The following is a 27907-nucleotide window of genomic DNA, read 5'->3' on the forward strand; positions in this document are numbered from 1 at the left end:
TATGCCCAATTGCTTTGTGTGTGTCAATTAAAGATGATCTCTGGATATCAATTTCTACCCAGTTATCACAAAGTTAGTTAGAAAAAAAATAATATAACATTTTATTTTTGCTACCATAAATCCATGGTCACATATGTCAGGGTCCTGTGTTATTTTTATTTATTTTTTTCTTCACTGCAAACTAAAAGGGTCCTTTTTGGGGTGCCCACATTGTTGCCTATTGACCGGCCATCAATGACTTGCTGTAAGGTCCTGAAGCCTGCGGCAGTGTGTGAACCGGCCTTTTGGCTAAGATCAAGTGTAGTATCTGTTCTTATCAGTTGGTATGGAACCTGATGGTTAGTATCGGTGGGGGCCGAAATGAACCGGGCGCTCTGGAACTACCGGAGGACCGGGAAGTAAGCCACACCAGAGAAAGCCGGAAGGGTCCATTGACTTCTGATTTGAATGGGTCCGCCCCTATCAGTTTGAAGGGAGCAAGAAAGCTGGGAAAAGACGGTTAGTATTGCTCCTGGATGTAATTGGTGAGGAATCTGGAAGGCGGTGGGTGGGCCTTTCCTCCTGGGTTGAATCTGGCCTTGAAAAAGGCTTGTCCCCAGTTAAAGGCAGGCTCTCCCTAAGCTGTCCACGTTCCAAACCACCTGGTGGGATAGGGCTACACTCGGTCTGGCCATGGGCCGAGTTCGGAAAAAGCCCGTGGTGTATGTGCCCCTGAGGTGGCAGCCCAGGGGTGCCTTAATTCTCACTGGTGAGGGGCAGCTCGCCTTGAGTTTTTCGGCACCTTGGTCACTGCACCATCACACTTTTTCAGCACCTGCCTCTTGGGCAAGGCCTTTTGCCTTCGACCAGAGGAATTTTTATTCCGGCCGGAAGGCCTGCCTTTGTATTTTCACACATTGGCACTAATTCACCTTTCCACTTCCACTTCCCCTTCCCCACCTTTTTGTTTGTGTGTTGTTTTCTTTGTGGTTTGTCACTTCACTTTCACCTTTTTTCCTGCACGATGAGTACGGTGTGGGTCTCCGGGCCTACCTTGAAAGTCTTGGGAGGGGGTGGACATGGCCTTCTGGCTTAGTTCGCCCTCTCTCATGGGGTCTCCCTTCGGGGGAGCCCCACCCAGTACTTGGGGTGGGCTGTTTCGGCAGTCCCCCTGGAGAACGGGGTTTGCCAGGTCTCGGCCAGGCAAACCATAGGAAGTACCTCAGTCCCTGTCAGGAGTCTTGCGCCCCAGGGGATCAAGGTATAGGTCCAACCTCTTCGGAGGTCAGACCATTCGCACACCCTGTGCAGTTTTTGTGTTTCCTCACGTTTGTGTGTGTGCACTTTTTATGCACCGGGTGTTAAGTCTTTTTGAGTGTGATTCACACGCTACGGGCTTTAAAAAAAAAAAAAAGTGTGTGAACATTACACCAAGGGGACCAGTTGGCTTGGACATAGATTGCAGAACTGGATGACCTGTGTCTAAAGCTTTTAGGAGTTTTACATTAAAAAAAAAAAAACAAAAAATTGAAAATGGGTGAAGATAGGTTTACTTTTGTCCAGAGCTTGATTTTAGTATACCAACACCCCAATGTGGAAAATATTTAATGAGCTGCTGAGTACAGTAACCCATAGCAACTGAACTAGGTTCATCTTTTAGCTATCATAAGTAATTTCTGCATTAAAATCATTAAAGGGAGCCTAGCCAAATAACCACTACCCATACTGACCATTTTGCCCCATTTCATTGTAAAACCGATCTCAACTGAGCATGAACTGGCTTAAAAGTTTCAACAGGTAACAAAAACAAATACATGACCTTGTGGTGATGACTACTTTGAAAATTGAACTAGCTAAGCACTGTCAAAAGGGTTGAGGAACAAACTGAAAATTAAAAGTTGTGCCTTTTAACTTAGCTGTCAGCTGCCGATTAGAATGAAGTAAAGGTAAAGTATATATATATAATTGGTGGTGATGGCTTTAAAGTTACCCTGTTGCAAAGACAAATGACAGATTTACTAAAAACCTTAAGCCCCAACCTGCCCCTTATGAAACCTAGAGCCCCAACCAGCCCATTATTGGCAGCTTCACTTGCATGCTCTATAGAAAAGGCAAGGTCAGAAATCAAGCCATAACCTGCTAATGCTAGTCAGGAAATATCAGAGCTGTGTCGGGACATTTCTTCAATGTACTTTACAGTGAGTTCTTCGTAATCAACTTAGTAGTGAGCAGTGTTGGATTGAATGTGAACTGCACCAAAGCTAGCAGCCTGCAACCAGTGTAACCTCTCTCATAGCTTCTCTGTTAAGTAACTGCTTGCACCAAGGATCTCGTTATCTCTGTAGGGGTATAATGTTCCCACTAATGTAGTCAGCATACTTCCAACTGTCTCCCAAACTATGGGGAAACTACACTGACCACCATTGTAATAGCCATTCTTTTCACTGACCTAAAGTGTAACGGTATGATTTTTCACTGACCACCAATGTAAGGGGACCCCCTTATCCCATTGACCACCATAATGGAATGAGCAGTAGATTGAATTATTTTAAACAGAAGTTCCTTCAGATCTGAAAATCATTTTAAAACTTCCTCCATGGTAAAAAGGTTGAGAGAATACTTTTGAATGTCACTGGTCAGGTTTAACCTTCTAAGATTGGTAGCTGTGAAGAATTTCGTACTTTAGACACTTTCACACTTCATTATAGGTAAGAGCTAGTAGGGCGTCTTCTGTCTAAGTGTTTCCGAATCACCAAAAGAAAGTAGTTTAGTCTTGAGCTCTATAACAATGCCTGGAGAAATGTAGGAACTGACTTGGTTTTGACATTTATTGGAGAATACTGTGATACTGTCTACTTAGTCATCAAGAATGAACGATTCAGACTTTTGCTTCATGCGAGTGCAGTTTTATTTTAATTGTATTACTACACACCAGCACACATTTTGTGGGTCACCCCTGTGAGACAGAGCAAGTGGTCTAGAGGTCAGTATGCCAGCTGAAGAGAGCTCACATAAAGGATCGCTCTACATGAAAGAGTGTTGATAAAGCTAAAATATATCTTGCTCCTATATAAAATAAGTACATATCTATTACCTTGCAAATAATGGGATTTTTTTACTTACTGTAAAACCCATTTCTCTGATGTTCGACGGACACAGCGCCTGATCGTCTTAACCATTGGGTTATACTGCCCCCTACAGGAGTAGGACACTAGGCAGAAAAAAGTCTGGCTATGCCTATGGGCAGTCCCAGGGGGTATACGTCCTCTGTCTGCTATAGGTAGTCAGTTTTGTTACAAGCAGTGTCAGACGAATTACAACTCCACAGAGGGGTGGGTGCTGTGTACCTCAATGAACATCAGAGAAATGTTTTTTACAGTAAGTCTAAAATCCCATTTTCTCTGTCGTTCATTGACGAACACAGCTCCTGATCTTCTTAACCATTGGGATGTCCCAAAGCAGTGTTAAACATGAGGGGTGGGAACAGCGAAAAATTAATTCCCAAGGCTAACTATAACCAACCAGGTAAACAGGAGCTTAACCAAAACAGCTGAAGCTCACCTGAAGAAAAAAAATAAACCCTCAAAGAGGAGCAGGTCCTCTAAACAGCAGCCTGCAAAACCTTGCGACCAAAGGAAGCATCCGCAGATGCCAACACATCCACTTTATAGAACTTTGTGTAAGTGTGCACCGACGATCAGCTGTCTGCCTTGCAAACCTGCGTCACTGATGCCTGATGATGGAAGGCCCAGGAGGCACTGAGCGCCTGAGTAGAGTGCACCTTGACAGGGAAAGGAGGAACCTGACCCTTGATAGAATAGGCCTGACTCACTATCTAGCTGATCCATCTGGAAATGGTCAGAGGAAGCGGAAAACCCTTTTCAGAAGCCCATCCATAAGCACAAATAGTGAGTCTGATTTCATAAAAGACTCTGTAGCTAAGTAAGCCCAGCAAGGAACTAGGTCCTTACTCCTGACTAGGCAGAAAAAAACAGAGTACCTATTAGCAGAGAGGGGGAGTGCCCATAGGCGTAGCCAGACTTTTTTTCTGCCTAGTGTCCTACTCCTTTAGGAGGCAGTATAACTCAGTGGTTACGAAGATCAGGAGCTGTGTCCGTCAATGAACGAAAGAGAAATTACAATTTTAAAGTGAATAATTTTTTTCATACAATTATCTTGGCTTTTACTTGTTCCATGTAATAACCTATTACAAGCAGCAGCACCTTAAACCGACCAATTGCTTGTATTTCTAATAGTACTCTACTAAAGAATAAAGTTTGGTTGTCTTATTGTACTGCATTTCTCTTACTGGTTTATCAATATATCAAGGTGCAGCAACAACAATATTTAATTGACCTGTGTACAATAAACTGAATTCTGATTGGCTGGAAATGTTTAGCATGACTGGTAGTCTCATTTAAGAAGTATGCAGATCCAAGAAAATGTTTTTCACAAACAAAATTACTTTTTGATAAAGGAGCAATTTCTACTTTAGCTGCAAGGTTAATCATATAAAAAATGAACCAACTTTAAATAAGTATTTAAAGGGATTACAAAAGCAAAATACCTAAGGGAGAAACCTCAAATGGAAGCTGAATCCTGAAATGACATATTCAGTCTAGGGAAGTGACTCAGAGCCTGTTTAAAGCACAACTGAAGTATCAGCCTCGGTACTAGAAATGTACCCAGGGTACAGTAAAACCACAAGTTTTCCATTTAAGACCCCCCATATACCACCCCTCACTCCTGAGAAAAATACCCTTTGAATGCAGTATTCAATGGTGAACGCAGCGGTCCCTCTGCATCGATCCAACATGCCTCCAGCTATGTCAATCAGCAATGTTTGCTTACCTAATTGGCATGTTGGACTGATGTAGAGAAGGAACTGACATGGCAAAGTGATGCTTGTACTGCACCCTGGTTTGATGTCTAACATTGGGCCTGAAGCATCAGTTGGGCTTGAAGCTTCATAGAGTGCTGATTCTGTATCAGCTTCCATGTCAAAGTTCTCCTATAGTAGAGGTACATAGCTCTGACTGGTTTCATTTGAAGTATAACTCCACGTTTAAATCCTCTGTGCTTCCGTTATTTGCAAGGATTTTAGCACTGCATAGTCACAATGGTTGTTGCCTGATAAAAGAACTCCTGCGCTTTACTTGTGTCTTTTCCATTAAAGTCCGAGCACTAAAAAACTAATAGGAAAAGCAGTAATCCAATCAAATTAGCGATAAATTGAGAATATTTTGGGACATGTCCATATACTATGATTTCAATTTTCCGCCAGGTTTTAGCACATCAAATGTTCAATTTAGATTGTTTAATCAACTTTGGATGTTTAATCAACTTTGGATCTACAGACAGCTATGTACTAAATTGGTTCTTAGGCTGGGTTCACACATATGCGATTCAGGAACCAGCGCGATTCCTGTGCGGATCTAACTCGCTAGCAGTTCACGCTGTACTCTGCGAACCGCTGTGGGAGTCAATAGAAAGTTAAGGACACCCCCAAATCGGTCGTAGATCGCAGTGCGAACTGTGAAATCAGACAGGAATCGGATCGCATGGGTGTGAACATCCATACAATTTGATTCCAGTGCGGATCAAAAGAAGGGTACTGCACCATTTTGGTTTGAATATGATACAAATACAGCCATACAAACTGGCTGAATTCATATTGCACAGACATTGCATGTCTTTCATCGCATATGTGTGAACCCAGCCTGAATTAATGGATACAAATTTAATAGACGAGTTTTGGTAACTCTAAACTAGACTGTAGACAGATTATGTAATCAGACTGTAACATTTATGGGCAAGCTTTAGACCATTGTAGTTGTCTGCCATTTGAAATAGAAAGGTGATTTGGTAATCACAGAAGGGTTTGTGTAGCAACTATGTATGCTGGGTCATCATTTAGAAAGTGGAGTTACCCTTCAAAGTGATCCCTTAATAAAAAATAAAAAAAATAACTATAAGAAAAGCCTTTCCTGACCTCTTGCTGAAAATGCTAGCTACCTAGCTGTGTGACCTAGTCATTCCCTTGGAACAAGTGTGTAGTTCTTCTTTCACCAGTTGTGTTTGTTTCAAGACAGTGACTTGCTAGAAAAGGGGGAAAGCCAGACAACTAGCATCTTCATGGAGCGTAGCCATAGCGGTATACATAATTCCCTTTAAATCTAGACATTGCTTGTGCTTAGAAAATCAACCTTTTCTGGAATTTCAGCCTATTGGCTCTCAAGGATCTGTTGACAACCAACATTATGGCTACTTCCAATGGGCAGAAGAAGGCAGTACCATACCCTAGTTGGTTAAAAGTTAAGTCCATCCAACAACTCGTAGAAAGGGGTATGTGTGATATAGCACATGGGTGTGTAACTCCTGACGTCAGCTTAACCGACTCATTTTAAACTACCCTATGTTTGCATTTGGCTCAAAGTAGACGTGTGGCCAGGGCATGAATGAACCCTAATCCTTACCTCAATGGTTTTGTTAGTGTACTGGTCAAACTCGTTTCCTCATGGATTTTTGCACAGATTTGTTGCAGTGATATGGATGCCACCATCCTGGATTCCTCCAGGATGGCCAGAGATGGGCAATTACCTCCCTCTCTCCGAACATCTGGGTTTGCACCCTTACTCTCCCCTGGTTCCTCCAAACCAAAGCGCTCGCAATGTGATCTCTCTGCAACACTTAGGCATTTACTTGTAAATTGGAACACTGTTGTATAAAACAGAGCAGATCAGTGACAGGTACTGGTTACACTCTACAGTTAGGAAAAAAGCTCAATGTTATATGATGAGAAGGCTGCAGTTTCACAGATGGGAGTGCGAGGGAGCAGGGTTAGCAGGTGGTCAAGTAGACTGTGGGGTTGATTTACAAAAACTAAAGAGTGCAAAATCTGGTGTAGCTGTGTATGGTAGCCAATCAGCTTCTAACTTCAGCTTGTCCAATTAGGGCCCTTTCACACGGGCGCTCCGTATGTCCGCAAATCATCCTATTTTTTTGCGGATGATTTGCGGACATAAAGTCAATGGCATTGCGGATGTCAGCGGAATACCATCCGCTGACATCCGATTTTCTTCCTGTCAGTTCTGTTCCGTTTTTTGGAACGGAACAGAATCCTATTTTTGTTCCGTTCAAAAAACGGAAAGGAAGGAAAATCGGATGTCAGCGGTGTCATCCGCTGACATCCGCAATCCACATAGACTTACATTATGTCCGTATATCATCCACAAACGGATGGGATGATATGCGGGCACATGGAGCGGATGACAGAAATGTCATCCGCTCCGTGAAAAAAAAAAAAAGTCCCGCAGCGGAGCTCTCACACGGAGCGGCCGTGTGAAAGAGCCCTTAAGCTTTGACAAAAAAAAAAAAAGCTGATTGGTTTCTTTGCGGAGCTGCACCAGATTTTGTACTCTCCAGTTTTACTAAATCAATCCCTAAGTGTCTTGAATGGAATGGTTCTAGTAATGATAATCCAGTTTGAATTACTACTAACTGCCTACACAGTCTGGAATCTGGTAGAGCTTGTTAAGCAAATTAGATGTCCATAGCCTGGCCACAGGTTTCCTTTAGAACCAAATATGATTTGTCCAAGGCCCCCACCATACTGCCCTCCTCTGAAGTCATAGGTACTAAACGTAAACAAAATAGGTCAACATAAACTCAGAGATGGATGGACTTAGCTTTTAAGTGTACCCTGATGCTAGCGCCTTGATATTGGTTCTTGATCCAACCCCTTTCTTTTTTGCCAGGACACAGGAGCTACCCCACAGTGAGGAGTTAACTCCCATAACAACTGCTCTGCAGTTTAGACCCTCCTTTGCCAGTTATGCCTGCAATTTTGGCAGTGAAAGGGTCATTTCTATAATTATACAAAATCTCATTTCTTTTAGAACCCAAATGCATATATCAACAAAGTCCAATAATGGCAGTTTTTTTGTCAATTGTACAGCCAATGTGACATAAGCAGACTCAATGGTGAGCAAACACATAAATAAACCCTTGTGTTACCCACCGTATCCCCAAGATCACCAACACCTCTGACTTGTCATAGAATTACAGGCAAAATATTGGGCTTCATTTAGCATAAGGTGAGTGAGGATAGCTACCATTGCTGACCTCCCCTTCTGAAAATGCTGACACAGTGCCTTTGATATTTTTTAATTATTGACCTGGATCAAATGTGCAGAGTAGCAGCATTGATTTGCTCTTTCTAATTTGCATGCTTGTTGAAAAGCAGTGACTCTGAAAATATTGTAGCAAGGCAGGAAGCATTTTCAGAAGGAGGTCAGCAATGACCGCCTCCATACTGCTCTCTCCTTTAATACCCAAACAAAAATGCAGTTTGATACACCGACATCTTAACAAATTGAATGCTGTTTAGAAATCGGATGAAGACCCGATTCACACTGGGGACAAGCCATGCCCCATTAAGTGCAATTTAACCGTTCTAATAGGAGCGACTTGAGTCTCTCCGACTTAGGAAAAGGTTCCTGCACTACTTTTGGTGCGACTTTGGCACGACTTGCATGGACTTCTGTTAAAGAAGTCGTATGCAAGTTGTGCTGAAGTCGCTCTGGGATGTTGGCTTCAAGGTTGCAGCAGTGTGAATCGGGCCGAAGTTGTACATATTAAAGCAAAAGGCAATGCTCCAACAGACTCCAATTTCCCTAAAAATAACAATGATCCAAAATCTGCTTTTGCACATGCCTAAAGCACAATAAAATAAAAAATAAATGCATGTATGGTTATTTGCACCATTACAATACAAAGAAAAAAAAAAACATGAACTTATGACCCATGTAAAAAGATGGAGGTTGTAGGAGCAATGTTCCAATGTATGACCTTAGTTTTCTCTCTTCAGTCAGCATCAGCAGGTCGAGAAGATTGTTTCCAGAAAAATGGGCTTATAGGCACTTTTAGGACAAGTGATCATGCATGTTGCTCCAGCATAGGTCCTTGGGTGTTGTGAATTTAGACTTCTGATGGGGAGGCTACTGGGAATAAATAGCTTATACTTAGAAGGGTTTAAGGTGAGCTATTCAACTGGAAGTCCAATGTTTCAGTCTCTGTTTTCAAAGCACCTTCTAAGTTCAAAGTCCAGTGTCTTTCACATTGTTCATCCACAGACCAGGGTCCCCAATCCATTTCAATATCAAATGTTCCCCCATAGACCTTTAGCTATTGTCATGGTTCTAGAACAAGGCAAGTAGGTCCATGAGCCAAGTCCTTATCTAATGCACCCTATCCATGCAATTATCAAACACTGTCCAAGCAAAGCCTCAAATTTTGGTGGGCCTGGTTCCTCCAGAAGAAAATTCAGGTCCATAGACATTATTCCACCTCAATGTCTTGAAAAATCCGAATGTAATTTTTGATCTGTTATGGCGTCATTTCTAAGTTGTAATGAATAAGTATAGTAATATTTGGAGTCAAGAGATGGCTCTTTGGTTTTGAACTGGTTGACTTCCTGAAGAGCTATAGACTATTCTAGACTGCAGAACTTGCTTTGGAATGGAAAAGGAGTTTTAAGAGTATTGAGAAATGTACTGTGTAAGGCTCTGGGTGTTGACAAGTATAATAGTATCCCTATTGCCAAGTTAGGAATTGTCTGGAATAGGTTTAGTCTGCTTTGTCCTACAGCAACCAAATCTGCAGTGGAAGACGACAGCAACAAAATAAATCCATGAAACCGATCGGTTGCTGTAGATCAAATGATGTCTATTATAAACCCGATGAATAAGTAGAGCTTCTCATGTCCAAAAGGTTCACCTACTGTTGTTGGGTGTTGTCTCAATGCTGTCACAAGGCAGCATAAGCACCTGCACCAGGGAAATCTGGTCAGGCATAAACTCTCTTTAGATCAAAATCTGTTATTTTACCTGATCTCATTTCATCCATGAATCCCATGTTCACTTTGATGTGTACTTAAAGCTGAACTTTGTTACACCTTCCATACCGGTAGTTAATTTGGGCCAAGCTAGCCAAAACAAATTATGTCCCTCACTATGTGAGGCCGCTGGATGTGCGATATTAATTGTATGTAGCTGCGTCTACATACAGCATACCGCACTTAAGTCCAGGTTTGAGACAAGAAACTATGTAAAGTGTAACAAAAGCTGGAATTCAACTTTAAAGAGAACCTCCCCCAAAAATATTTAGTTCTCAGTGGTGGCCGATTAGGGCAATTGGTGGATAAAGTTCTCTCTGCAAATGAAAGTATACCTCATTAAAAAATTTGAGGCTACTATTACTGGCCTTGTTCTATAAATGCTAGTTGCTTGGCTGTCTGCCTTCAAGTCTTTGATCCAGATTAAATTTGCAGTAAATTAAATTAATGTCAGAGAAAAGTCACAGCTACCCATCTCTGTACTTCATTCTGGATGAGTAACTCTGTACTTTAATCTATTGGATCAATATAACATATAGCATTTTCACAATAGATTAAAGTAGAACTCCAGCTAAAGCCTAACTAGTCTTAAAATGGGCCCTTCTCCCTTCCTAACACCTATACTAACCTGTGTAAAAAAAAAATATATATATATATATATATATACCTATTTTCAGCCTGCTCCAGTCTGGTCATGTGATTATCTGTGTCAGCAGCAGCTGCAAGGGAATGCAGAGAGCACCCAACAAAGCCAGTAGCGATGTCGTCCCTCTTAGGCTCCCATGGTTCAGCTGTTGTCATCAGTTCCTTTTCTCCCCTGCAGCTGCCACCGACTGACAGAGTGGAACTGGTTCATATGACCAGACTGGAGACGGCTGAAAAGAAGTATATACATCTTTTTTACACAGGTTAGTGTAAGTGTTAGGAAAGGAGGAGGGGGCATTTTTAAGACTAGTTAGGCTTTAGCAGGAATCCACTTTAACAATAGTAGCATACATTTTTCTCCAAAGGCATTTTTTAATATTCCAATAGGAAAAGCATCTGGAGTGAAGTTTCCCCAGCAATATCCTCCTTTGTCTCTTACAACTATTTACGAGTGGAGAAATGTTAAGCTGACCAGAAGCAGCAAGAGGAGTAAATCCCCAGAGAAACGTAATCTTCACAGAAGAGCTCTGGATGATTACACCCATCAACTGAGCTAATCGCCCACCACCTAAAACTAAAATCTGGATTTCAGTGGCATTGATTTAAGAGGCAGTAATAGAAGCTTTGATCCTTATGATATACACCAGCTGAAAAAAATTCAGCAGCAAAATTTGAAAACAGTGGGGCTGTTTTTTTTTTTTTTAAACTGTTGTAAAAAAAAAAAGTGGAGCTCCTGTCTGCAGTCAAAGAGAGTTTATCTTTCAAATGAAAGAACCCGATTGGCTGTCATATGTAACTACTTTTTTTAAAATCAGTTTTTTTTTTTTTTTTGCTATAAACAAGCCCATGTGCGCTTAGACCTCAGGCACCTTAGCTAAAGTGATGTCTTTTTATTGATGTGCTTTTACACACAGTGGCCTCTAGTGGTCAGTCATAATTACTCATTTTTGCTGAGGTTTTTAAAGTGAGTGCTACATCAAGTGCTTGAGAAGTGAATTAGGTGTCAGAACTAAGTAGATCCTCCAGATCGTATGTGCGTCTTACAACAATATTTTAGACCAGTGTGACATGTCCCTATAACTTAAAGGGGATTTAAAGGAAATGGCAATCCCTGATTAGATAAAGATTCATCCATTCATGTTCTAAGTTTTACTTTTAAATTTGAAAGGAATGGAGGCATCGCCACCTCCCATGAATCAAAGTAAGCACTGAAGCTGTGTCAAACTGTCCAGCAAAATACAGCTATTCCCATATATACAGTTTATTACTGGACTGCAATACCAGATTTCACCAGCAGCCGGTGCTACATGTAAAGGGAAGCGGTGCAGTGCTATACTTTGGCTCTGGAGAAGAAGACTATCTCATTTGGAAAGCTTAGTTATGGTTTTCATAGAAATCCCCTTTAACAGCTGGAAGGCCACTTGGCTGTCTGACACATGCCTCCCTAAGTATGGAGGTGTTCGTTCTAGTCTCCATGAGGCTCTCTTGCACAAGCAGCCCCTATTAGAGTTTGGTTCTGCTCTTCTACAGCTGCACCTCACAGGGCTTTAAGCCTTTCCTGGTTTTGCTGTTTAAAGAACTTTTTCCCAAACTCATAGGAGCTTATCATGATGGCGCAGGCTGGGGCAACCTTGATGACTCGAGGCATGAACCCTGCAGAGAGAAGAAATGGGAGACGTGAGGAGCAGGAATGGTGGGGCAAGAAACCCAGCTCATCAGAGGTAAGGAACTTCACCTGCAAAGAGACCGCGTACTCCAGACTCTGCATGGATTCGGCGCATGGCTCCCCATGTGGACGATGATCCCTTTTTTTTAGATGAACCTGGAAGGAAATACATCAGATTTCATTGACTGCATTTGATATGCCCCATAGTTCCGCTGTTTAATTTGAATTATATTTTGCATTTCCTTTTGGAGAAAGTTCTCGATTTTGCTGTACTCATCACCCTGCATCTTTAAAGTGGGTCAAGACATTCTAATGGAATTTCTGCACGGACGCTGTTATAATTTGTATATGTATTATGCTTAATCTTTTAGAAAAAAAAAAACTAAGTGAAAGAGAAAAGAAAAAAAAAAAAAAGATTTCATTCAAATTTAAAAAAGATTTGAAAAGTCTGGGCTGGAATTTACAAACAGTGGCACAGGCTTATGCCTGCACTATTCTTCTATGCTGAGAAAACAGAGCAGATCTCAATCCGAGTAAAGGGGCGTGAGACTTTTTTTAGTGAGCAGTGATCTACTCCATGTTCTATTCTGTGTCTGTGACAGAAACGTCAAAGGGAGCAGTTCAGCAGAAGGTGCATGCTCTGGAACCTACTGCCTACCCCATAGGTGCTTAACCTGTTGTAGAACTGCAAGTCCCATCATGCCTCTGCCTTTCGGGGTCTGTCCCAGACTCTGCCTTTGAGAGTCTGACTGTCGGCCTTGCATTGCCTCATGGGACGTGTAGTTCCGCAACAGCTGAGGGGCCACAGGTTGAGCACCCATGGCCTACGCCATCACTTAGCTTAGAACAGCAGGACTGCTACCCTTGCAGGCTCTGCTCATGTAGTGTGATAACTGCACAGACAGAGAGCCATGGGAGTGAGTTACATGCTGTACGCTGGGGGGGGGGGGATTTGTTGGGGATCTGCGGTAGTTTTCTATACTGAAAACTGCCGGAATCTCTTTGTTTTTAAGGTGCAGACCCTGTGCCTGTTTTTATTTCACACTGAAACAGACCTGAATTTGCTGCACACCCCTCATGCCAGTTTCTTAAGCCATTATTATGGCACAAGAAGCTTAGTTAATTCCCTCATTGTAAATAAAGTCACTAACTCTTTATGTCCTTTCAACAAAAAAAATCCAGTGTTTTAAAACCTTTAAGTGAGCAGGGACCAGCCTGAGATTCGATCATTCTATGGGCGGGCTGGTTGTACTGAAGTCGATCTTTCGATTGACTTGAATACATCCAGCCTGTATGATTTTTTGCATGTGATCACCACTGGCCGCTATAGCAACCAGCAACGATCAATGCTTTCTCCTGGCAGGGAAGACTCCCCACCGGCAGAACACAATAGTGCTGTTGGAGGGATTCCACCATCGACACTGACTGTGTTGATGGCTTTCACCCATGGTGGAAAGACAGAAAATTGTATAATCTTTCTTGCTTTGTACATGCAGTCCACATCAACTACAATATCTATGATCATTACACACTTGTGTTTCACCGAGGCTTTAGGAGATACAGCATAGGCTGAGAAAGTCTGATCTTCCCCATTGGTCAGAGAGCCTACCCATTCCAAAAAATAACCAACAGCAAAGCTTTTGGCAAATGTAACTTCAGCTGCTTATGTCTCTGAATCTACTGGCGGTTTTGACAGAAGGTTTTCCCTGTTGGTCACCTCTTCCTATGCATTTCTCCATCATACACTTAGTTTTAATTGCTCAGGCCTATGATAAATTTACTTTAACACAGAAACATAAAAGTGTTTGTAAGGGTGCTGTATATGCCAACAATATCTATACATTTGTGCATTCTTCTCGCGTTCCAGCACTTTACCTATCTCCATGTTCCCTAGTTCAATCTGTCTGTGCGTCTTCACTACATCAAACGGCAGAGTAAAAATGGCCGCCACCTGGAACAGAATGACACGAGGAAGGTTTAGGGAAATAAACAAAGACAAATAGAGCAGAATAGGTTACACTATAGCAAAAGCTAAAGATACTAAGTGGATGACCTTGGGTGTAAATGCAGAAAAAAAAAAAAACTTTGGATGGAGAAGTGTATTGTGGGGGAGTGACAAGGACTTACAGCTCCAGAAACTGCTCCTGATGTAAAGCTGATCAGAAACGGCATCTCTGAAGCTCCACGCGACTTACTAAGCTTCTTCTTCACCAGCTCATAATTAAACCAGTACAGAGCTGTGGAGGCATAAGGAACACAAGGATTTAGAAGGATTAAAATAAAACACTCCGATTGTATAAGAGGGCGAGATACAGCCAATGGATGCTCATTCTTCAATAACATAAGCTTAGAAAACGTACAGCTGCACTCCAGGCAGATGTAACGTACACAAATGAATGCAGCTCTGTATTTATTTATACAACCCAAAAATTTTATTTTTTAAATGGAAGCAGTGTAGGTACATGAATCTGGCTTGGTATCAGCTTCTTACAATCTAATAAACATCTGAGCTCAAAATGTGGAGGGAGATGCAGCAGCCAATCAGGTGTGCTGCACTTTAACCACTTAATCTCAGGAAGGTTTAACCCCCCCCATTTTTTGGCGATACAGCAGTGCGTTACTTTAACTGACAATTGCGCGGTCATGCGACAATGTTCAAATAAAATTGATGTCATTTTTTCCCCACAAATAGAGCTTTCTTTTGGTGCAATTTAAACACCTCTGCAGTTTTTTTTTTTTTGCGCTATAAACAAAAAAGACCGATAATTAAAACATAATCTATAAAAACAGAAATAAAAAAAAAAAATCAAAATTTCTTCATCAGTTTAGGCCAATATGTATTCTGCTATATGTTTCTGTTAAAAAAAATCCAAATAAGCGTATACTGATTGGTTTACGCATAAGTTATAGCGTCTACAAACTATTGAATATTTATTTTATTATTTTTTTTACTAGTAATGGCGGCGATCAGCATTTTTTTAGCAGGACTGCGACATTGCAGTGGACAAATTTGACACTGACACTTTTTGGGGACCAGTGACACCAATACAGTGATTAGTGCTAAAAAATAAATGCATTGTCACTGTAATAATATCACTGGCAGGGAAGGGGTTAACATCAGGGGCAATCAAAGGGTTAAATGTGCTCCTAGGGAGTGCTTTCTAACTGTAGGGGAGATGCTTTGACTGTAAAGGCCCGTACACACGTACCGATTGTCGGCCGAAAATGTTCGGCCGCCGAACGATCGGCCAATTTTCGGCTTGTTAGTATGATGCTTCCGACAGCCGACAGCGCACTTTCGGCCGAACAAAATCTGTCGTGCAAGCATTAAAATTTTTGTATGCCGACATCAGAACGGCCGATTGTTCGTCAGTCAGTACAGATTTCGGCCGACAGACAGCAGATTTGCAAGACTGGGCATGCTCAGAAAAGAAAAAAGACAAGGAAAGTTAACCATCACATGACATCACTTCTGCAGTCGGCTGTTGTTGGCCGACAAAATTCGTGTGCAGTCTTTTGCACTTTTCAACAGACAAGACAGCCCTCGGACAAAAGACAGCCGATCGTTCGGCCGACGATCGGTACGTGTGTAGCTTAAGAAGACAATCCATGTTCCTGCTTAACAGAAACACAGGATCTCTGTCTCCCCTACTAGCAGAACGCGATCTGCCTCTCTCAAGAAAAATTGTCAGGTCCGCCGGACCCGCAGATTTGCTCCTGCTGTGTCCAATCGCAGCGGGAGCAGGTCACCAGCGATGCGCACCACAGACCCGGAAGCGCAAAATGACGTACAGGTACATGATTTTGGGCAGAAGAGTACCCGCCCTGCAGTATATGTACGTGGGGCGGTCAGAAAGTGGTTAAGCAAAAGGCTGAGAGAAGGAGATGAGCTCATCATTGTGCTGCTTCTCCTTTTACTGTCCAGTTACAAGCCGGGAAAAGGAGGTGGGGCCTAAAAATGAAACTAAAACTGTGGCAGAGAAAAAACAGGTCTTCTTCCATGCCATATAGGGCTATAAAATATTGCAATACAGGGCTGTGCTCTGCAGGAGAGCTGTATAAATTGCAGCGCTGGATAGACAGATATATAAATCCATTGACAGGTAAAGCACCATCCATATGTGTATTTAGCAGTTTGCCTGGCGTTTATATTAAGTGTAGTGACACTGAATTGTCTAAACTGCAACTAGCACACAGCTGGCACCCCATGTACAGTATATCACCCCATACTGCATACTAGGCACCTGGGGGTGCCCTGTATGCTGGGGATGTTCGATACAGAATTATTTCTACTAACATTTACTATACCTGAGAATGGCACATCCCGCAGCACTGTGGGGCCCCATCCCTTCCACAGCGACAGCCAGCCACTTTGAGATACAGCAGATCGCAGACAGGCTCCTAACTCCATGTATGACAGCTGGCGGGACTGCATTTTAGTACGGATTAGCTCCAGAGGACTGATGACTGTCACTGCGCCCACTAACAGGGAGGAATTCAAAGAGAAATTATAAACTGCAATCTAGTCAACACAAAGTACATCAACATTTGTGTGCCAACACTTACATCGAGAAAGAGCTCCAGCGATGAGAGGAATGTGACTGCCACTGTACCCCAAACCATAAAATAGAAAGTCCCTCAGCTGATCGTAGCAAGTGAAATAGATAATGGTTGCAGGCACAGCCATCACCCTGTGGGGGAAAGACAGAGAGGTGGTCACCATGGTGGGGATTACCTCTTGGATACAGCTAAAGCACTTGGAAATAATTTATAAACATCCTTTACCAGATGACAGCAGTACAAAATAGCTAGTTACTTTAACAAACAGAATCATTTATAAAAAGTGGTTCAAGCCACTCTGACGCCCACACACTTGAAAAATAAAATCTATAATCTTATTGGCTGCAAAGGCACTTGCTTCATTTTGATTTGAATAAAATAAAGGTCTGCAGGCTCTGGAGCCACACAGAAAACATCCCGAATATTCTCAGTGCAGTACCTTGCGCATGCACAGCCTGAAAACCATCCAATCGGAAAGGTTCATCAATAGCATAATCATCTGCAGATGGGATTTTCATTAAAGTGATTTAAGGTCGGGAACGAGATGTCAGGACATTTCCTCCCCCCCCCCCCCCCAAATCCTGGAACTGTACAGGGTAGCGGTGCACAGATCACTATGCTGCATGCTGTTTGTGCAGACAAGCATGGCCGACCATCTCCACCACCACTGTGACATAAAAGTGATGGCAAGAGTCAGAAGACACACTACCTCTGGAGGAACTACTTATGGAAATCGGTGCGGTGCAGCAAAGTTAGCGTCGCACCGATTTGGACAGTGCCACTGCCGGCAACAGGCTGCGATTTGTCATGCGATTTGACCTGTCAAAATGCATGACAAATCGCTCCAATGGGAGCGAGGACTGAAGCTTTGACAAAAAAAAAATCTGATTGGTTTCTATGCAGAGCTGTACCAGATTTTGCACTCTCCAGTTTTAGTAAATCCATCCTACAGTGTCTCTGCTGATAGCCCAGGAAGGGACAGGAGGGGCAGTGGTAGCTCTTGCTCTCACTAAAGCCTGCCATAGATGGTTCGAATCTAAGCCAGTTGAGCAGGTACTGGCCGAGATTCGAACCATGTATGGGCAGACTTACTGTACCAAAGTCGTTTAAAGCCTGTTGGATTTTTTATACCTTTATTGCCAGCAGCAATAATCGCTGTATGTTCTCCTGGCTGGGATGGCTCCCCCTGATGAGAGAGCACAATAGCTCCATGGGAGGGATTTCCCCAGCAACACTTATGGGCCATACACACTATCAGATTATCTGAAGACTTTTGTCTGTAGACTTACCAAAACCATATAATATGAGGTCAAACCTAAACACTTTCAATTTGTATGCAATCCGGCAGGCCCTTGCACTACATAGAAAAGGTAAATCGGAAGGAAAACGTCTTCAGATAATCTGATAGTGTGTATGGCCCTTAACTGTGCTGACAGGGAAGTCAAACGATTTTTTTTCCTACAACCACAGCTTGCAAGCTCCATCTATGGCTGGCTTTAGGCACAAGACCCACTGCCTCCCTGCTGATAGCCCAAGGAGTGAGAGGTAAGGCAGTGCTAGCTCTTGCTCACACTCAGTCACAAGACCCGTTGCCTCTCTGCCGATACAAAGAGAGGGAGGTTGATGTAACTTTCAGTCTTGCTTCCCGGGTCTTTCTTTTACAATAACTATGGTATCAGATATACAGTATTTCACAAAAGTGAGTACACATCTCAAATTTTTGAAAATATTTTATTATATCTTTTCATGTGACAACACTGAAGAAATGACATTTGGCTACAATGTAAAGTAGTGAGTGTACAGCTTGTATAACAGTGTAAATTTGCTGTCCTCTCAAAATAACTCAACACACAGCCATTAATGTCTACACCGCTGGCAACAAAAGTGAGTACACCCCTAAGTGAAAATGTCCAAATTGGGCCCAATTAGCCATTTTCCCTCCCGGTGTCATGTGACTTGTTAATGTTACAAGGTCTCAGGCGTGTTAAATTTGGTGTTATCGCTCTCACTCTTCCATACTGGTCACTGGAAGTTCAACATGGCACGTCATGGCAAAGAACTCTCTGGAGATCTGAAAAAAATAATTGTTGTTCTACATAAAGATGGCCTAAGCTATAAGAAGATTGCCAAAACCCTGAAACGGAGCTGCAGCACGGTGGCCAAGACCATACAGCGGTTTAACAGGACAGGTTCTACTCAGAACAGGCCTGGCCATAGTAGACCAAAGAAGTTAGGTTACATAGTTAGTCAGGTTGAAAAAAGACAAAAGTCCATCTAGTTCAACCAAAAAAAAAAAAAACAGTATTGAAAACCCAACCATACAATCCTATATACACAATCCTATACCCGCAGTTGATCCAGAGGAAGGGGAAAAACCCCAGCAAAGCATGATCCAATTTGCTACAGCAGGGGAAAAAAAATTCCTTCCTGATCCCCCGAGAAGCAATCGGATATTCCCTGGATCAACTTTACCTAATAAAACAAAATGTAGTACCCACTTATATAAAAGTACACCCAGGAAAGAATCCAGACCTTTTTTAAAGCAATCTAGTGAGCTGGCCAGAACCCCCTCTGGAGGGAGTTTATTCCACATTTTCACCGCTCTTACGGTGAAGAAACCTTTCTGTATTTGGAAATGAAATCTGTTTTCCTCTAGATGTAAAGAGTGCCCCCTTGTCCTCTGTGTTGACCTTAAGGTGAACAACTCAACACCAGGTTCACTATATGGACCCCTTATTTATGAATGTATACATGTTGATCATATCCCCCTTAATCTCCTCTTCTCAAGAGAGAATAAATTCAGTTCCTCTAATCTTTTCTCATAGCTGAGGTCCTCCATGCCTCTTATCAGTTTGGTTGCCCTTCTCTGCGCTTTCTCCAGTTCCCTGATATCCTTTTTGAGAACTGGTGCCCAAAACTGAACTGCATATTCCAGATGAGGTCTTACTAATGATTTGAACAGGGGCAAAATTATCTCTCTCTGCCTCTGTTAATACAAGAAAGGACTTTGCTTGATTTGGAAACAGCAGCTTGGCATTGCATGCTATTATTAAGCTTATGATCTACCAGAACACCCAGATCCTTCTCCGCTATGGATTCCCCCAGTTCTACTCCCCCTAGTATGTATGATGCATGCATATTCTTAGCCCCAAAGTGCATAACTTTACATTTATCAACATTAAACCTCATTTGCCACATGGTCACCCAAATAAACAATGCATTGAGGTCAGCTTGTAAATTGGAGACATCCTGTAAGGAAGTTATTCCACTGCAAAGCTTGGTGTCATCTGCAAAGACTGAAATGGTACTTTTAATCCCAGACCCTATATCATTTATAAAGATATTAAAAAGTAGGGGTCCCAACACTGAACCTTGGAGTACACCACTGATAACCTTAGACCATTCAGAGTAAGAATCATGAACCACTAGTGTCTGAATTCTATCGGTTTGCCAATTTTCTATCCATTTATAAACTGATCTTTCCAAACCAGTAGATTTTACCTTACACATTAGCCATGTGTGGGGAACTGTGTCAAACGCTTTTGCAAAATCCAAGTATACAACGTCCACAGCCACCCCTCTGTCCAAGGTTTTACTTCCCTCTTCATAAAAAGAAATCAGGTTTGTTTGACAACTTCTGTCTCTCATGAATCCATGCTGTCTGTTGCTTAAAATATTTTTTTCCAGCAAGAACTCATCTATGTGGTCTCTTATTAAACTCTCTAGTATTTTCCCAACTATAGAAGTTAAACTAACAGGTCTATAGTTACTTGGCAAAGACTTTGATCCCTTTTTAAATATAGGCCCCACATTGGCCCTACGCCAATCCAGTGGTACTATTCCAACCCTTAACGAGTCCCTAAAAATTAGAAACAAAGGCTTTGAAATCACAGCGCTCAATTCTTTTAGGATGTGTGGGTGGATGCCATTTGGTCCAGGTGCTTTATCCACCCTTATTCTGTTGTAATATTTCTGGACCATATCACTTTTCAGCCATTGTGGATCATTTGGGGCTGTGTCAATACCATCCTCATTATGGTCATGAGCTCCCCCATGCTCCTTTGTATACACAGAGCTGAAGAAAGTATTTAATACATTTGCCTTCTCTTTGTCCTCAGTCACCCACTCCTGATTAGTGCATGTGCTCAGCATCATATCCAGAGGTTGAAGGGGTGGGGGGGTCAGCCTGTCAGTGCTCAGACCATACGCCACACACTGCATCAAATTGGTCTGCATGGCTGTCGTCTCAGTAGGAAGCCTCTTCTAAAGATGATGCACAAGAAAGCCCACAAACCGTTTGCTGAATACAAGCAGACTAAAGTCATGGATTACTGGAACTATGCCCTGTGGTCTGATGAGACGAAGATAAATTTATTTGCTTCAGATGGTGTCAAGTGTGTGTGGCGCCATCCAGGTGAGGAGTACAAAGACAAGTGTGTCTTGCCTACAGTCAAGCATTGCGGTGGGAGTGTCTTAGGCTGCATGAGTGCTGCCAGCACTGGGGAGCTACAGCTCATTGAGGGAACCATGAATGCCAACTAGTACTGTGACATACTGAAGAAAAGCATGATCCCCTCCCTTCAGAGACTGGGCCACAGGGCAGTATTCCAGCGTGATATTGACTCCAAACACACCTCCAAGATGACCACTGCCTTGCTAAAGAAGCTGAGGGTAAAGGTGATGGACTGGCCAAGCATGTCTCCAGACCTAAACCCTATGGAGTATCTGTGGGGCATCCTTAAACGGAAGGTGGAGGAGCGCAAGGTCTCCAACATCCACCAGCTCCGTGATGTCAACACAGAGAAATGGAAGAGGACTCCAGTGGCAACCTGTGAAGCTCTGGTGAACTCCATGCCCAAGAGGGTTAAGGCAGAGCTGGAAAATAATGGTGGCCACACAAAATATTGACACTTGGGGCCAATTTGGACATTTTAACTTAGGGGTGTACTCACTTTTGTTGCCAGCGGTTTAGACATTAATGGCTGTGTGTTGAGTTATTTTGAGGGGATAGCAAATTTACACTGTTATACAAGCTGTACACTCACTACTTTACATTGTAGCAAAGTAATTTCTTCAGTGTTGTCACATGAAAAGAAATAATAAAATATTTACAAAAATGTGAGGGGTATACTCACTTTTGTGAAATACTGTATAAATGTAGTATAATCATTGCATCCACTTTATTGTGTATATCTTAGGTCTGAGCAGCGTGTACTGTGGCAAGTACAGTGTCTGAATCTTTCCTCCTTCATAAGGTTGTGATTATTACTACATTAAAAGCACATGGTAAACCACAGACTGTTCGCACATGATAACAGAACATAAATACACCATGGGCACACCTTATCTGCACATATATATAATTTGCGTCATTGTGCTTGAAGAATTACCAGCAATAAACCTCTTGTTACTAACAGATCAATATGAATTCATAATGTGACGTGCAAAAAATAAAAACACCACAACCTCTACTCTATACAAAGTATGATAATTAAAAATAAATCTTTTTTTATTCTTGAATGACAAATGTGATTTTCATTCTTCAATTAGGACAGCGCAACCCTCTACACTCCTGGATAATAAACACATGTAAGCAGAACTTTTAGCTGAAGGAAAATTCAAGGCTGACCCAACCAAAAATAGTATTGTAGCTCTGGGTGGACATCTGTGGGCTAAACCACCCCCTGGCTTCTAATATCTGTTAGATGTATTGGGCAACAGTTTGTGTCTCTGCGCACTTTCACAAGGCCATGACCATGTCATCATTCTCTTACCACCAGTCTGTTTCCTAAATGTAATAGAGAATCCTTAAGATGAATAGGAAACCTTTATTATGCAATGTACCTTTACAAGGTTTTGCTAGGACAAAATAAAAAAAAATAAAAAAGCTAGTTAATAGCGTTAACCTACTAAAGCAAAACTGTTCCAAAGTATCGGATTGCCTAATAGGAAAATCAATTAATGTTCCTGATCTCTCACTCTGGATAGAAGATTAACAGCCAGCTTATCAGTACTAATTCTTAGATAAATCATTTTTTTTCCCCTTTCTATGCATTCTGAGTTGCTGAATGAAATTAAAAACAAAATCAGTTATACAAGACTGACTTGCAATAAAACAGCCAACACCCTGTACCCTGCATACTCTTCCATTTCTTATTCTCCCTGCAACATTGACATCCCCTCCTCCTTTTCCCAGTCCCATGAAACAGCTTAGTGACTAGTGATTAGCCCAGCACTGTCACATGGGAGCAGGAAATAAGTATTTCCTTGGTTCTGACATCCAAAGTGCGGAAAGAGCTTGGAAAGGTGAGTATGTACAGCTTGGGAGGAGGGGAGTGAAATGACCTTTCTACTCTACCCTGCATGGCCAATGAAAAAGGTTGCTTCAGGGGTATCAAGATGACAACTCAAAGAACTCCAGCTTTTTCTCTCCAAAAACAACAGATGCATTGTGCATGTAAATGAATCACAACCCCACTGTCAGTTTATGTGCAACTTACCTCCTTTAGCTGTATAAAGCAGGTTTCTGTGTCTGTGATGTCACTCCTCCTCCTGGCTGAATTCAAAAGCTTTCTGACTTCCTGTTTCCTTCCTTTTCCAGTCCTGATACTACATGTCCCATGATCCTTTGAGCTCCTGTAGCTTCAGCTCGGGTTGTAGGGGTCACTTGTGCAAGTTCTGGGAGTTAATGTGGGTGGGTCCTAGGGTTACTGTTGGTGTTTCTGGGCCTTCATGTGGGTGGTGAAAGGTGTAAATATGTCATACATCCTATGTGTCGCCCTCTTGACAACATCGTAATGACGAAACGCGTTGGGAGGACCTAATCCAGCATCACCTCGTCACACCCGGAAACCCGAGGTCGTCCATCTTTTTGGTGGTACCAGGGAAAATGATCGCCAGAAGCCTCCAGTTCATCTTAGCGCTGATACGATTCTTTATTTGCTTTGTGGGTGAGTGCATTTCCTACTTTGATTGATAAACTTTATTGGCAGTATCACACTATGGGCTTGTCCCGCTTGGCTTGTTTATTATCCCCCACTCCATATCCACCCTGTGAGAGATATACTACTGGGATCCTGAGGGAAGCCAGTGCTGGTCTGTACTTGTGGTTGGATATCCCTGGAGCAGTCACACCTGGAAATAGGCTGTAGTAGTCCTAAACTACTCGATGTGCTTGTTCTACTGCCTTCTGGTAAGAGACTGTATTTGGTGGATGGGATCACACGCTGTTTGTCATCTCCTTAATCACCTGGGTGGATGACCTCTGCTATACAACCATTTGGACTGAACTTTACCTTCATTCCCTTACCGTTTTATTTGAATGATCTACCATCTGTGTGGACTGTATAACATTTTAATCTAGGTCACATTGGTGTATTGATCCATGCCTACACTTATTTAACCTAGTGATCTTGATAGATCTATGTTGTTTATGTGTGCCTTTTAGTTCATAGCTAATTCAACACGCACTGTCCAGCCTTTGCATATTGTTACATGCTTTAGCGCGACTCCCTTTGTCTTTTCTATATCCTATGTGTCGTTCCTATCTTGCAGCATGCCATTGCAAAACTACAGAGGAATGGGGATGGGAGGTTATAATGAAGGTGTTTATATGTAAATGAATCACTTCACAGGGAGCAGGGATCTTGAAAAGGCAGGATCTGAGGGGTAGGACTCTCCTTGTTCACACTGGTCAGCATATTTACCTGGGCAGGATTGAATTCTAATTGTGATCCATTCCATCCTACCCAGCAGTAGCACAGTTAGCTTTCAGAACAAGCTGTGTATGAAGGGGTTTCCTTCTTGAATAATGCTGTGATGTGTGAGCAGGGGCTGACTGGCAACTTTCAGCCCAGGGGGCAAGTACAACACATAGGTCCATAGTGCAGCGACTCGGCCCCCTCCCACTCTCTCTCTTTCCGGCCTCCTCCTGACCCCCATTTCAGGCTGAAGCTCCACTCCAGGTACTCTCTACCCACCGGCCGAATCTGGTTTCCTGACCTGGCTAGCGGGGGCGGTTGGGGAGAGCTGGGACAGCTCAGTTGAGGCTGGCTGGGGGGAGGAGTGTCTCCAGTGGGGCATGGAACCGGCCTCTGCTCAGACACAGTTTACACCATCCATGCTGGGGGGAGGGCTGCGCTCTGTCCTTGTCTGTATCCCGCACTCAGTAGGTCAGCAGTGGGGACTTTTTACTTCTCTTCACCAGGAATCCTTTAGGCATGTCTGTGGCAGAAGCGGTGCAGCCTTTTTATAGGGTATCAGAGTGGCCCGGGGGGCAATTGCCCCCCAGCCCCCTGGCCCAGTCCTCCCCTGTCTGTGAGACAGGACTTGGGACGTTTGAACTCTTCCTGTAGGTGTGAATTGATGGGATTGAATGCTAATTAGGATGTTTTCCATCCCAACCACCATCGGAGCTGTGATGGAAGTTACATCATTTGCAGTCTGAAAGGCTACAAAGGTGCATGTTATAGACTCTAGCTGTTGCAGGAAGTGGCTGTGGAAGGGACAGAGTCTATCAGCAGGATATACAGAGTGTCACATAGTGCAAAGCCACAACTAAACCCAGAATATCAGGGGATCTGCTGACAACAGAGCAACATGGTACAGAGGTATGATCTATGCTGCGATTGATCATTCTATTCAGCTCTAGTGAAAAGAAAGTTGTAATTCAGCTTTAAAACCTGTGCTATATGTCATGTTCTTCAGACCAGCATTTAATAGCAAAAGATTCTAAGAAAAATGCTTGTGTGTACTGAGACTAAAAGTTGCAGTAATATATACTGTAGTTTGTGTTCTTTTTCAATAATTGATAAAATATTTAAACGCCGACTCTGAAGCCCAATACTCACAGTGTTGGGGGAAGGCCACTCCAAAGCGATGTTAACCCCTCATGGCGTGTGATCTTCACAAAGGCATCCTGGAGGTGAAAAATAAAATGTAGTAATATGTAATAAAATGTAGTAATATGTAAAAAGAAAAAAAAACCCTAAAAAGAAGGCCTCAGGATGCAATACAAAATATAAACCCCCGAAAAAAATACTATTAAATTTGAACCCCACACAAGCAGATATATACAAAGCTGAAATACATACAGTATATGACAATGGGTCAGCCCATTTTGTCACCCAGACCCCATTTGCCACACAGCACTGCCAGACTCTTAAACCCAACTCTAGAAGTTCAATAAAGCACACATCAGTCTGCTGACTGGATAATGAAAGAGCAACAGCACACTAATAAGATCATCACTCTGCTAGGGATGAGCTCAGGCGTGTCTGGACACAGGTTCTAACCTGTACAAAAGCAAAGGGTTGTGCTCCAAAAGCAAAGGGTTGACCTGGGCAATTGGACCAAACCGTGGACCTCCGTAGCTCCTATCCCTGTATGAGCGGCCTTATCCATCTGATTCATAGAGTCACCATCGCCGCAAGTAATAGCCGGTTGTGTATTTTCACTTTGGTGACTAGGTCCCGCCGCTGGGTCCACTACGGCTTACCTGCCGGACTGTATATCTGAGCCAACTGAAGCTTTCCTTATATTGGGTCCAGCCACTTCATGACCTATCTATAAATTATATTACTGACTCTCCTGAAGTTCTAAACAGCCATTGTGTGTCCCACGGTGGTCTGTAACCTCCACAGAGGGGTCCCTACGTTACGGACTATCAGTGTTGTGACGACACTCCATTTTCTGGATCCACCACAGATCCTGTCTGCTCGAGCAACCAGTGCTACTATATTTCTTCATTAGAGCCATTCATTAATTTTTTCACCCCATGGAACCTTCATGTTTGGATCAGCCAGAGATAATAGGATATTGAGCTCATAGGTTACATTTCAGAGGTCCGCCCACATCACCGTACATTGCAATCAACTCACAGTGTGAGTTGGTGCATGTCCGGTCCTGTGACTTTATATCTTTTACACATTGGGTTATTTTTCAACAAGTCATGCCTGCTGGCCTCCATTATAATCCGGATTGATCAATTTTTGTTATTATTGATGTTTCTTCAATGTGTTCAGATATATCTTGAGTCCTTATAGCACATGTGCTTGTGTGTATTTTAATGTTTTTATATTGTATTGTCATCTAGTGTCTCCCATACCACCCCGATTCTTTGTTCTATTAATTTTTGATTTTCTAGGCATATGTGCCCACTAAAATTTATTTATTTTATATTTATTTAGTCCTCAGTGTCCTTAGTTGGTCCTTTTCTGAGATCGACAGACCACGGTTTGCCATCTCATATTTTTTTCTTACAGGTTCTAACCTGCCCAACCTATCACCTTAGGAAGTCAAAGCAGATAGCCAATCACAGGCGGTGGAGGCATTCCTTAACCTGCACTACATATAAATAAGGGTCTTTGTATTTACGCGGCTTCGGGGCAGGGAATGCCTCCGCCGCTTATGACTGGCTGTCCCCTTTCACAGTTTCCTGGCGGGGTAGGTCAGGTGGGATCGGACTCATCCCTGCTCACTGCAAGCACATGACCTGCTCCTAGAGACAGCTCTGACTTTTCCAGTCCTGCCATACAGTAAATTACAGGAGGGCGACAGTAACACAAATCAGTTACCTACGCTGCACTTTAAAATGCATATAAAAGGACAACTTCACTTCTCTCTAGGCCCTATTAGCCGTTCTCATTGCAATGCACATGAGAAATACCCACTCCTACCAATAGCCCCATTTTTGCAGTGTTCATTATATAAACCAGGGGTCTCAAACTGCTTTTGCAGATCTACAATTCCCATGGGGCATTGCAAGGCTGACAGTTACAAGCATGACTACCATAAGCAGAGGCATGATGGGACTTGTAGTTCTGCAACAGCTGGAGGGCCACAAGTTAGAGACCCCTGATGTAGACCTTGCCTTTTGCCACACGGCCTTGAAAAAAAATAGTCTGATCAGGTTCCATGCCCCACCATGCCATGGTTAGGCCTATGGCTCCTATGGTCCTTACTAATGGCGTATGTGCCCATCCACACGAATATCGACTAAACCAAGGGATTGATCAAGGGCTGCAGCAGGCATGTGCTGTAGGGCAAATACACACACACCACTATAAAATAAATATTTGTAATAGTTATTTTGTACTATTATTTTAACCTACAGTTATTTAAAAAAAAATCTATTATGAGGCAAAAAAATATCTGTATCAGAA

General features: G+C 42.6%; 1 protein-coding gene across 2 annotated transcripts in view; it reads right to left on the reverse strand.

The window, feature by feature from the left end:
- Positions 1-12007: 12007 nt before the first annotated feature.
- Positions 12008-27907, reverse strand: part of SLC25A39 (solute carrier family 25 member 39) — a 35077-nt gene continuing 19177 nt past the window's right edge. For both annotated transcript variants that reach the window (XM_082271783.1, XM_082271782.1), the window contains 7 exons: positions 25595-25662; positions 16752-16876; positions 16494-16667; positions 14313-14422; positions 14061-14136; positions 12255-12341; positions 12008-12172 (listed from right to left, as the gene is read on the reverse strand). In XM_082271783.1, the coding sequence (XP_082127909.1) occupies positions 12057-12172; positions 12255-12341; positions 14061-14136; positions 14313-14422; positions 16494-16667; positions 16752-16876; positions 25595-25662 (756 nt within the window). In that variant the 3' untranslated portion in view covers positions 12008-12056. The remainder of the gene's footprint in view (positions 12173-12254; positions 12342-14060; positions 14137-14312; positions 14423-16493; positions 16668-16751; positions 16877-25594; positions 25663-27907) is intronic.

This window comes from Pelophylax lessonae, assembly GCF_965119305.1.
Source record: "Pelophylax lessonae genome assembly, chromosome: 11".
In the NCBI taxonomy this organism is placed as follows: Eukaryota; Metazoa; Chordata; class Amphibia; order Anura; family Ranidae; genus Pelophylax; species Pelophylax lessonae.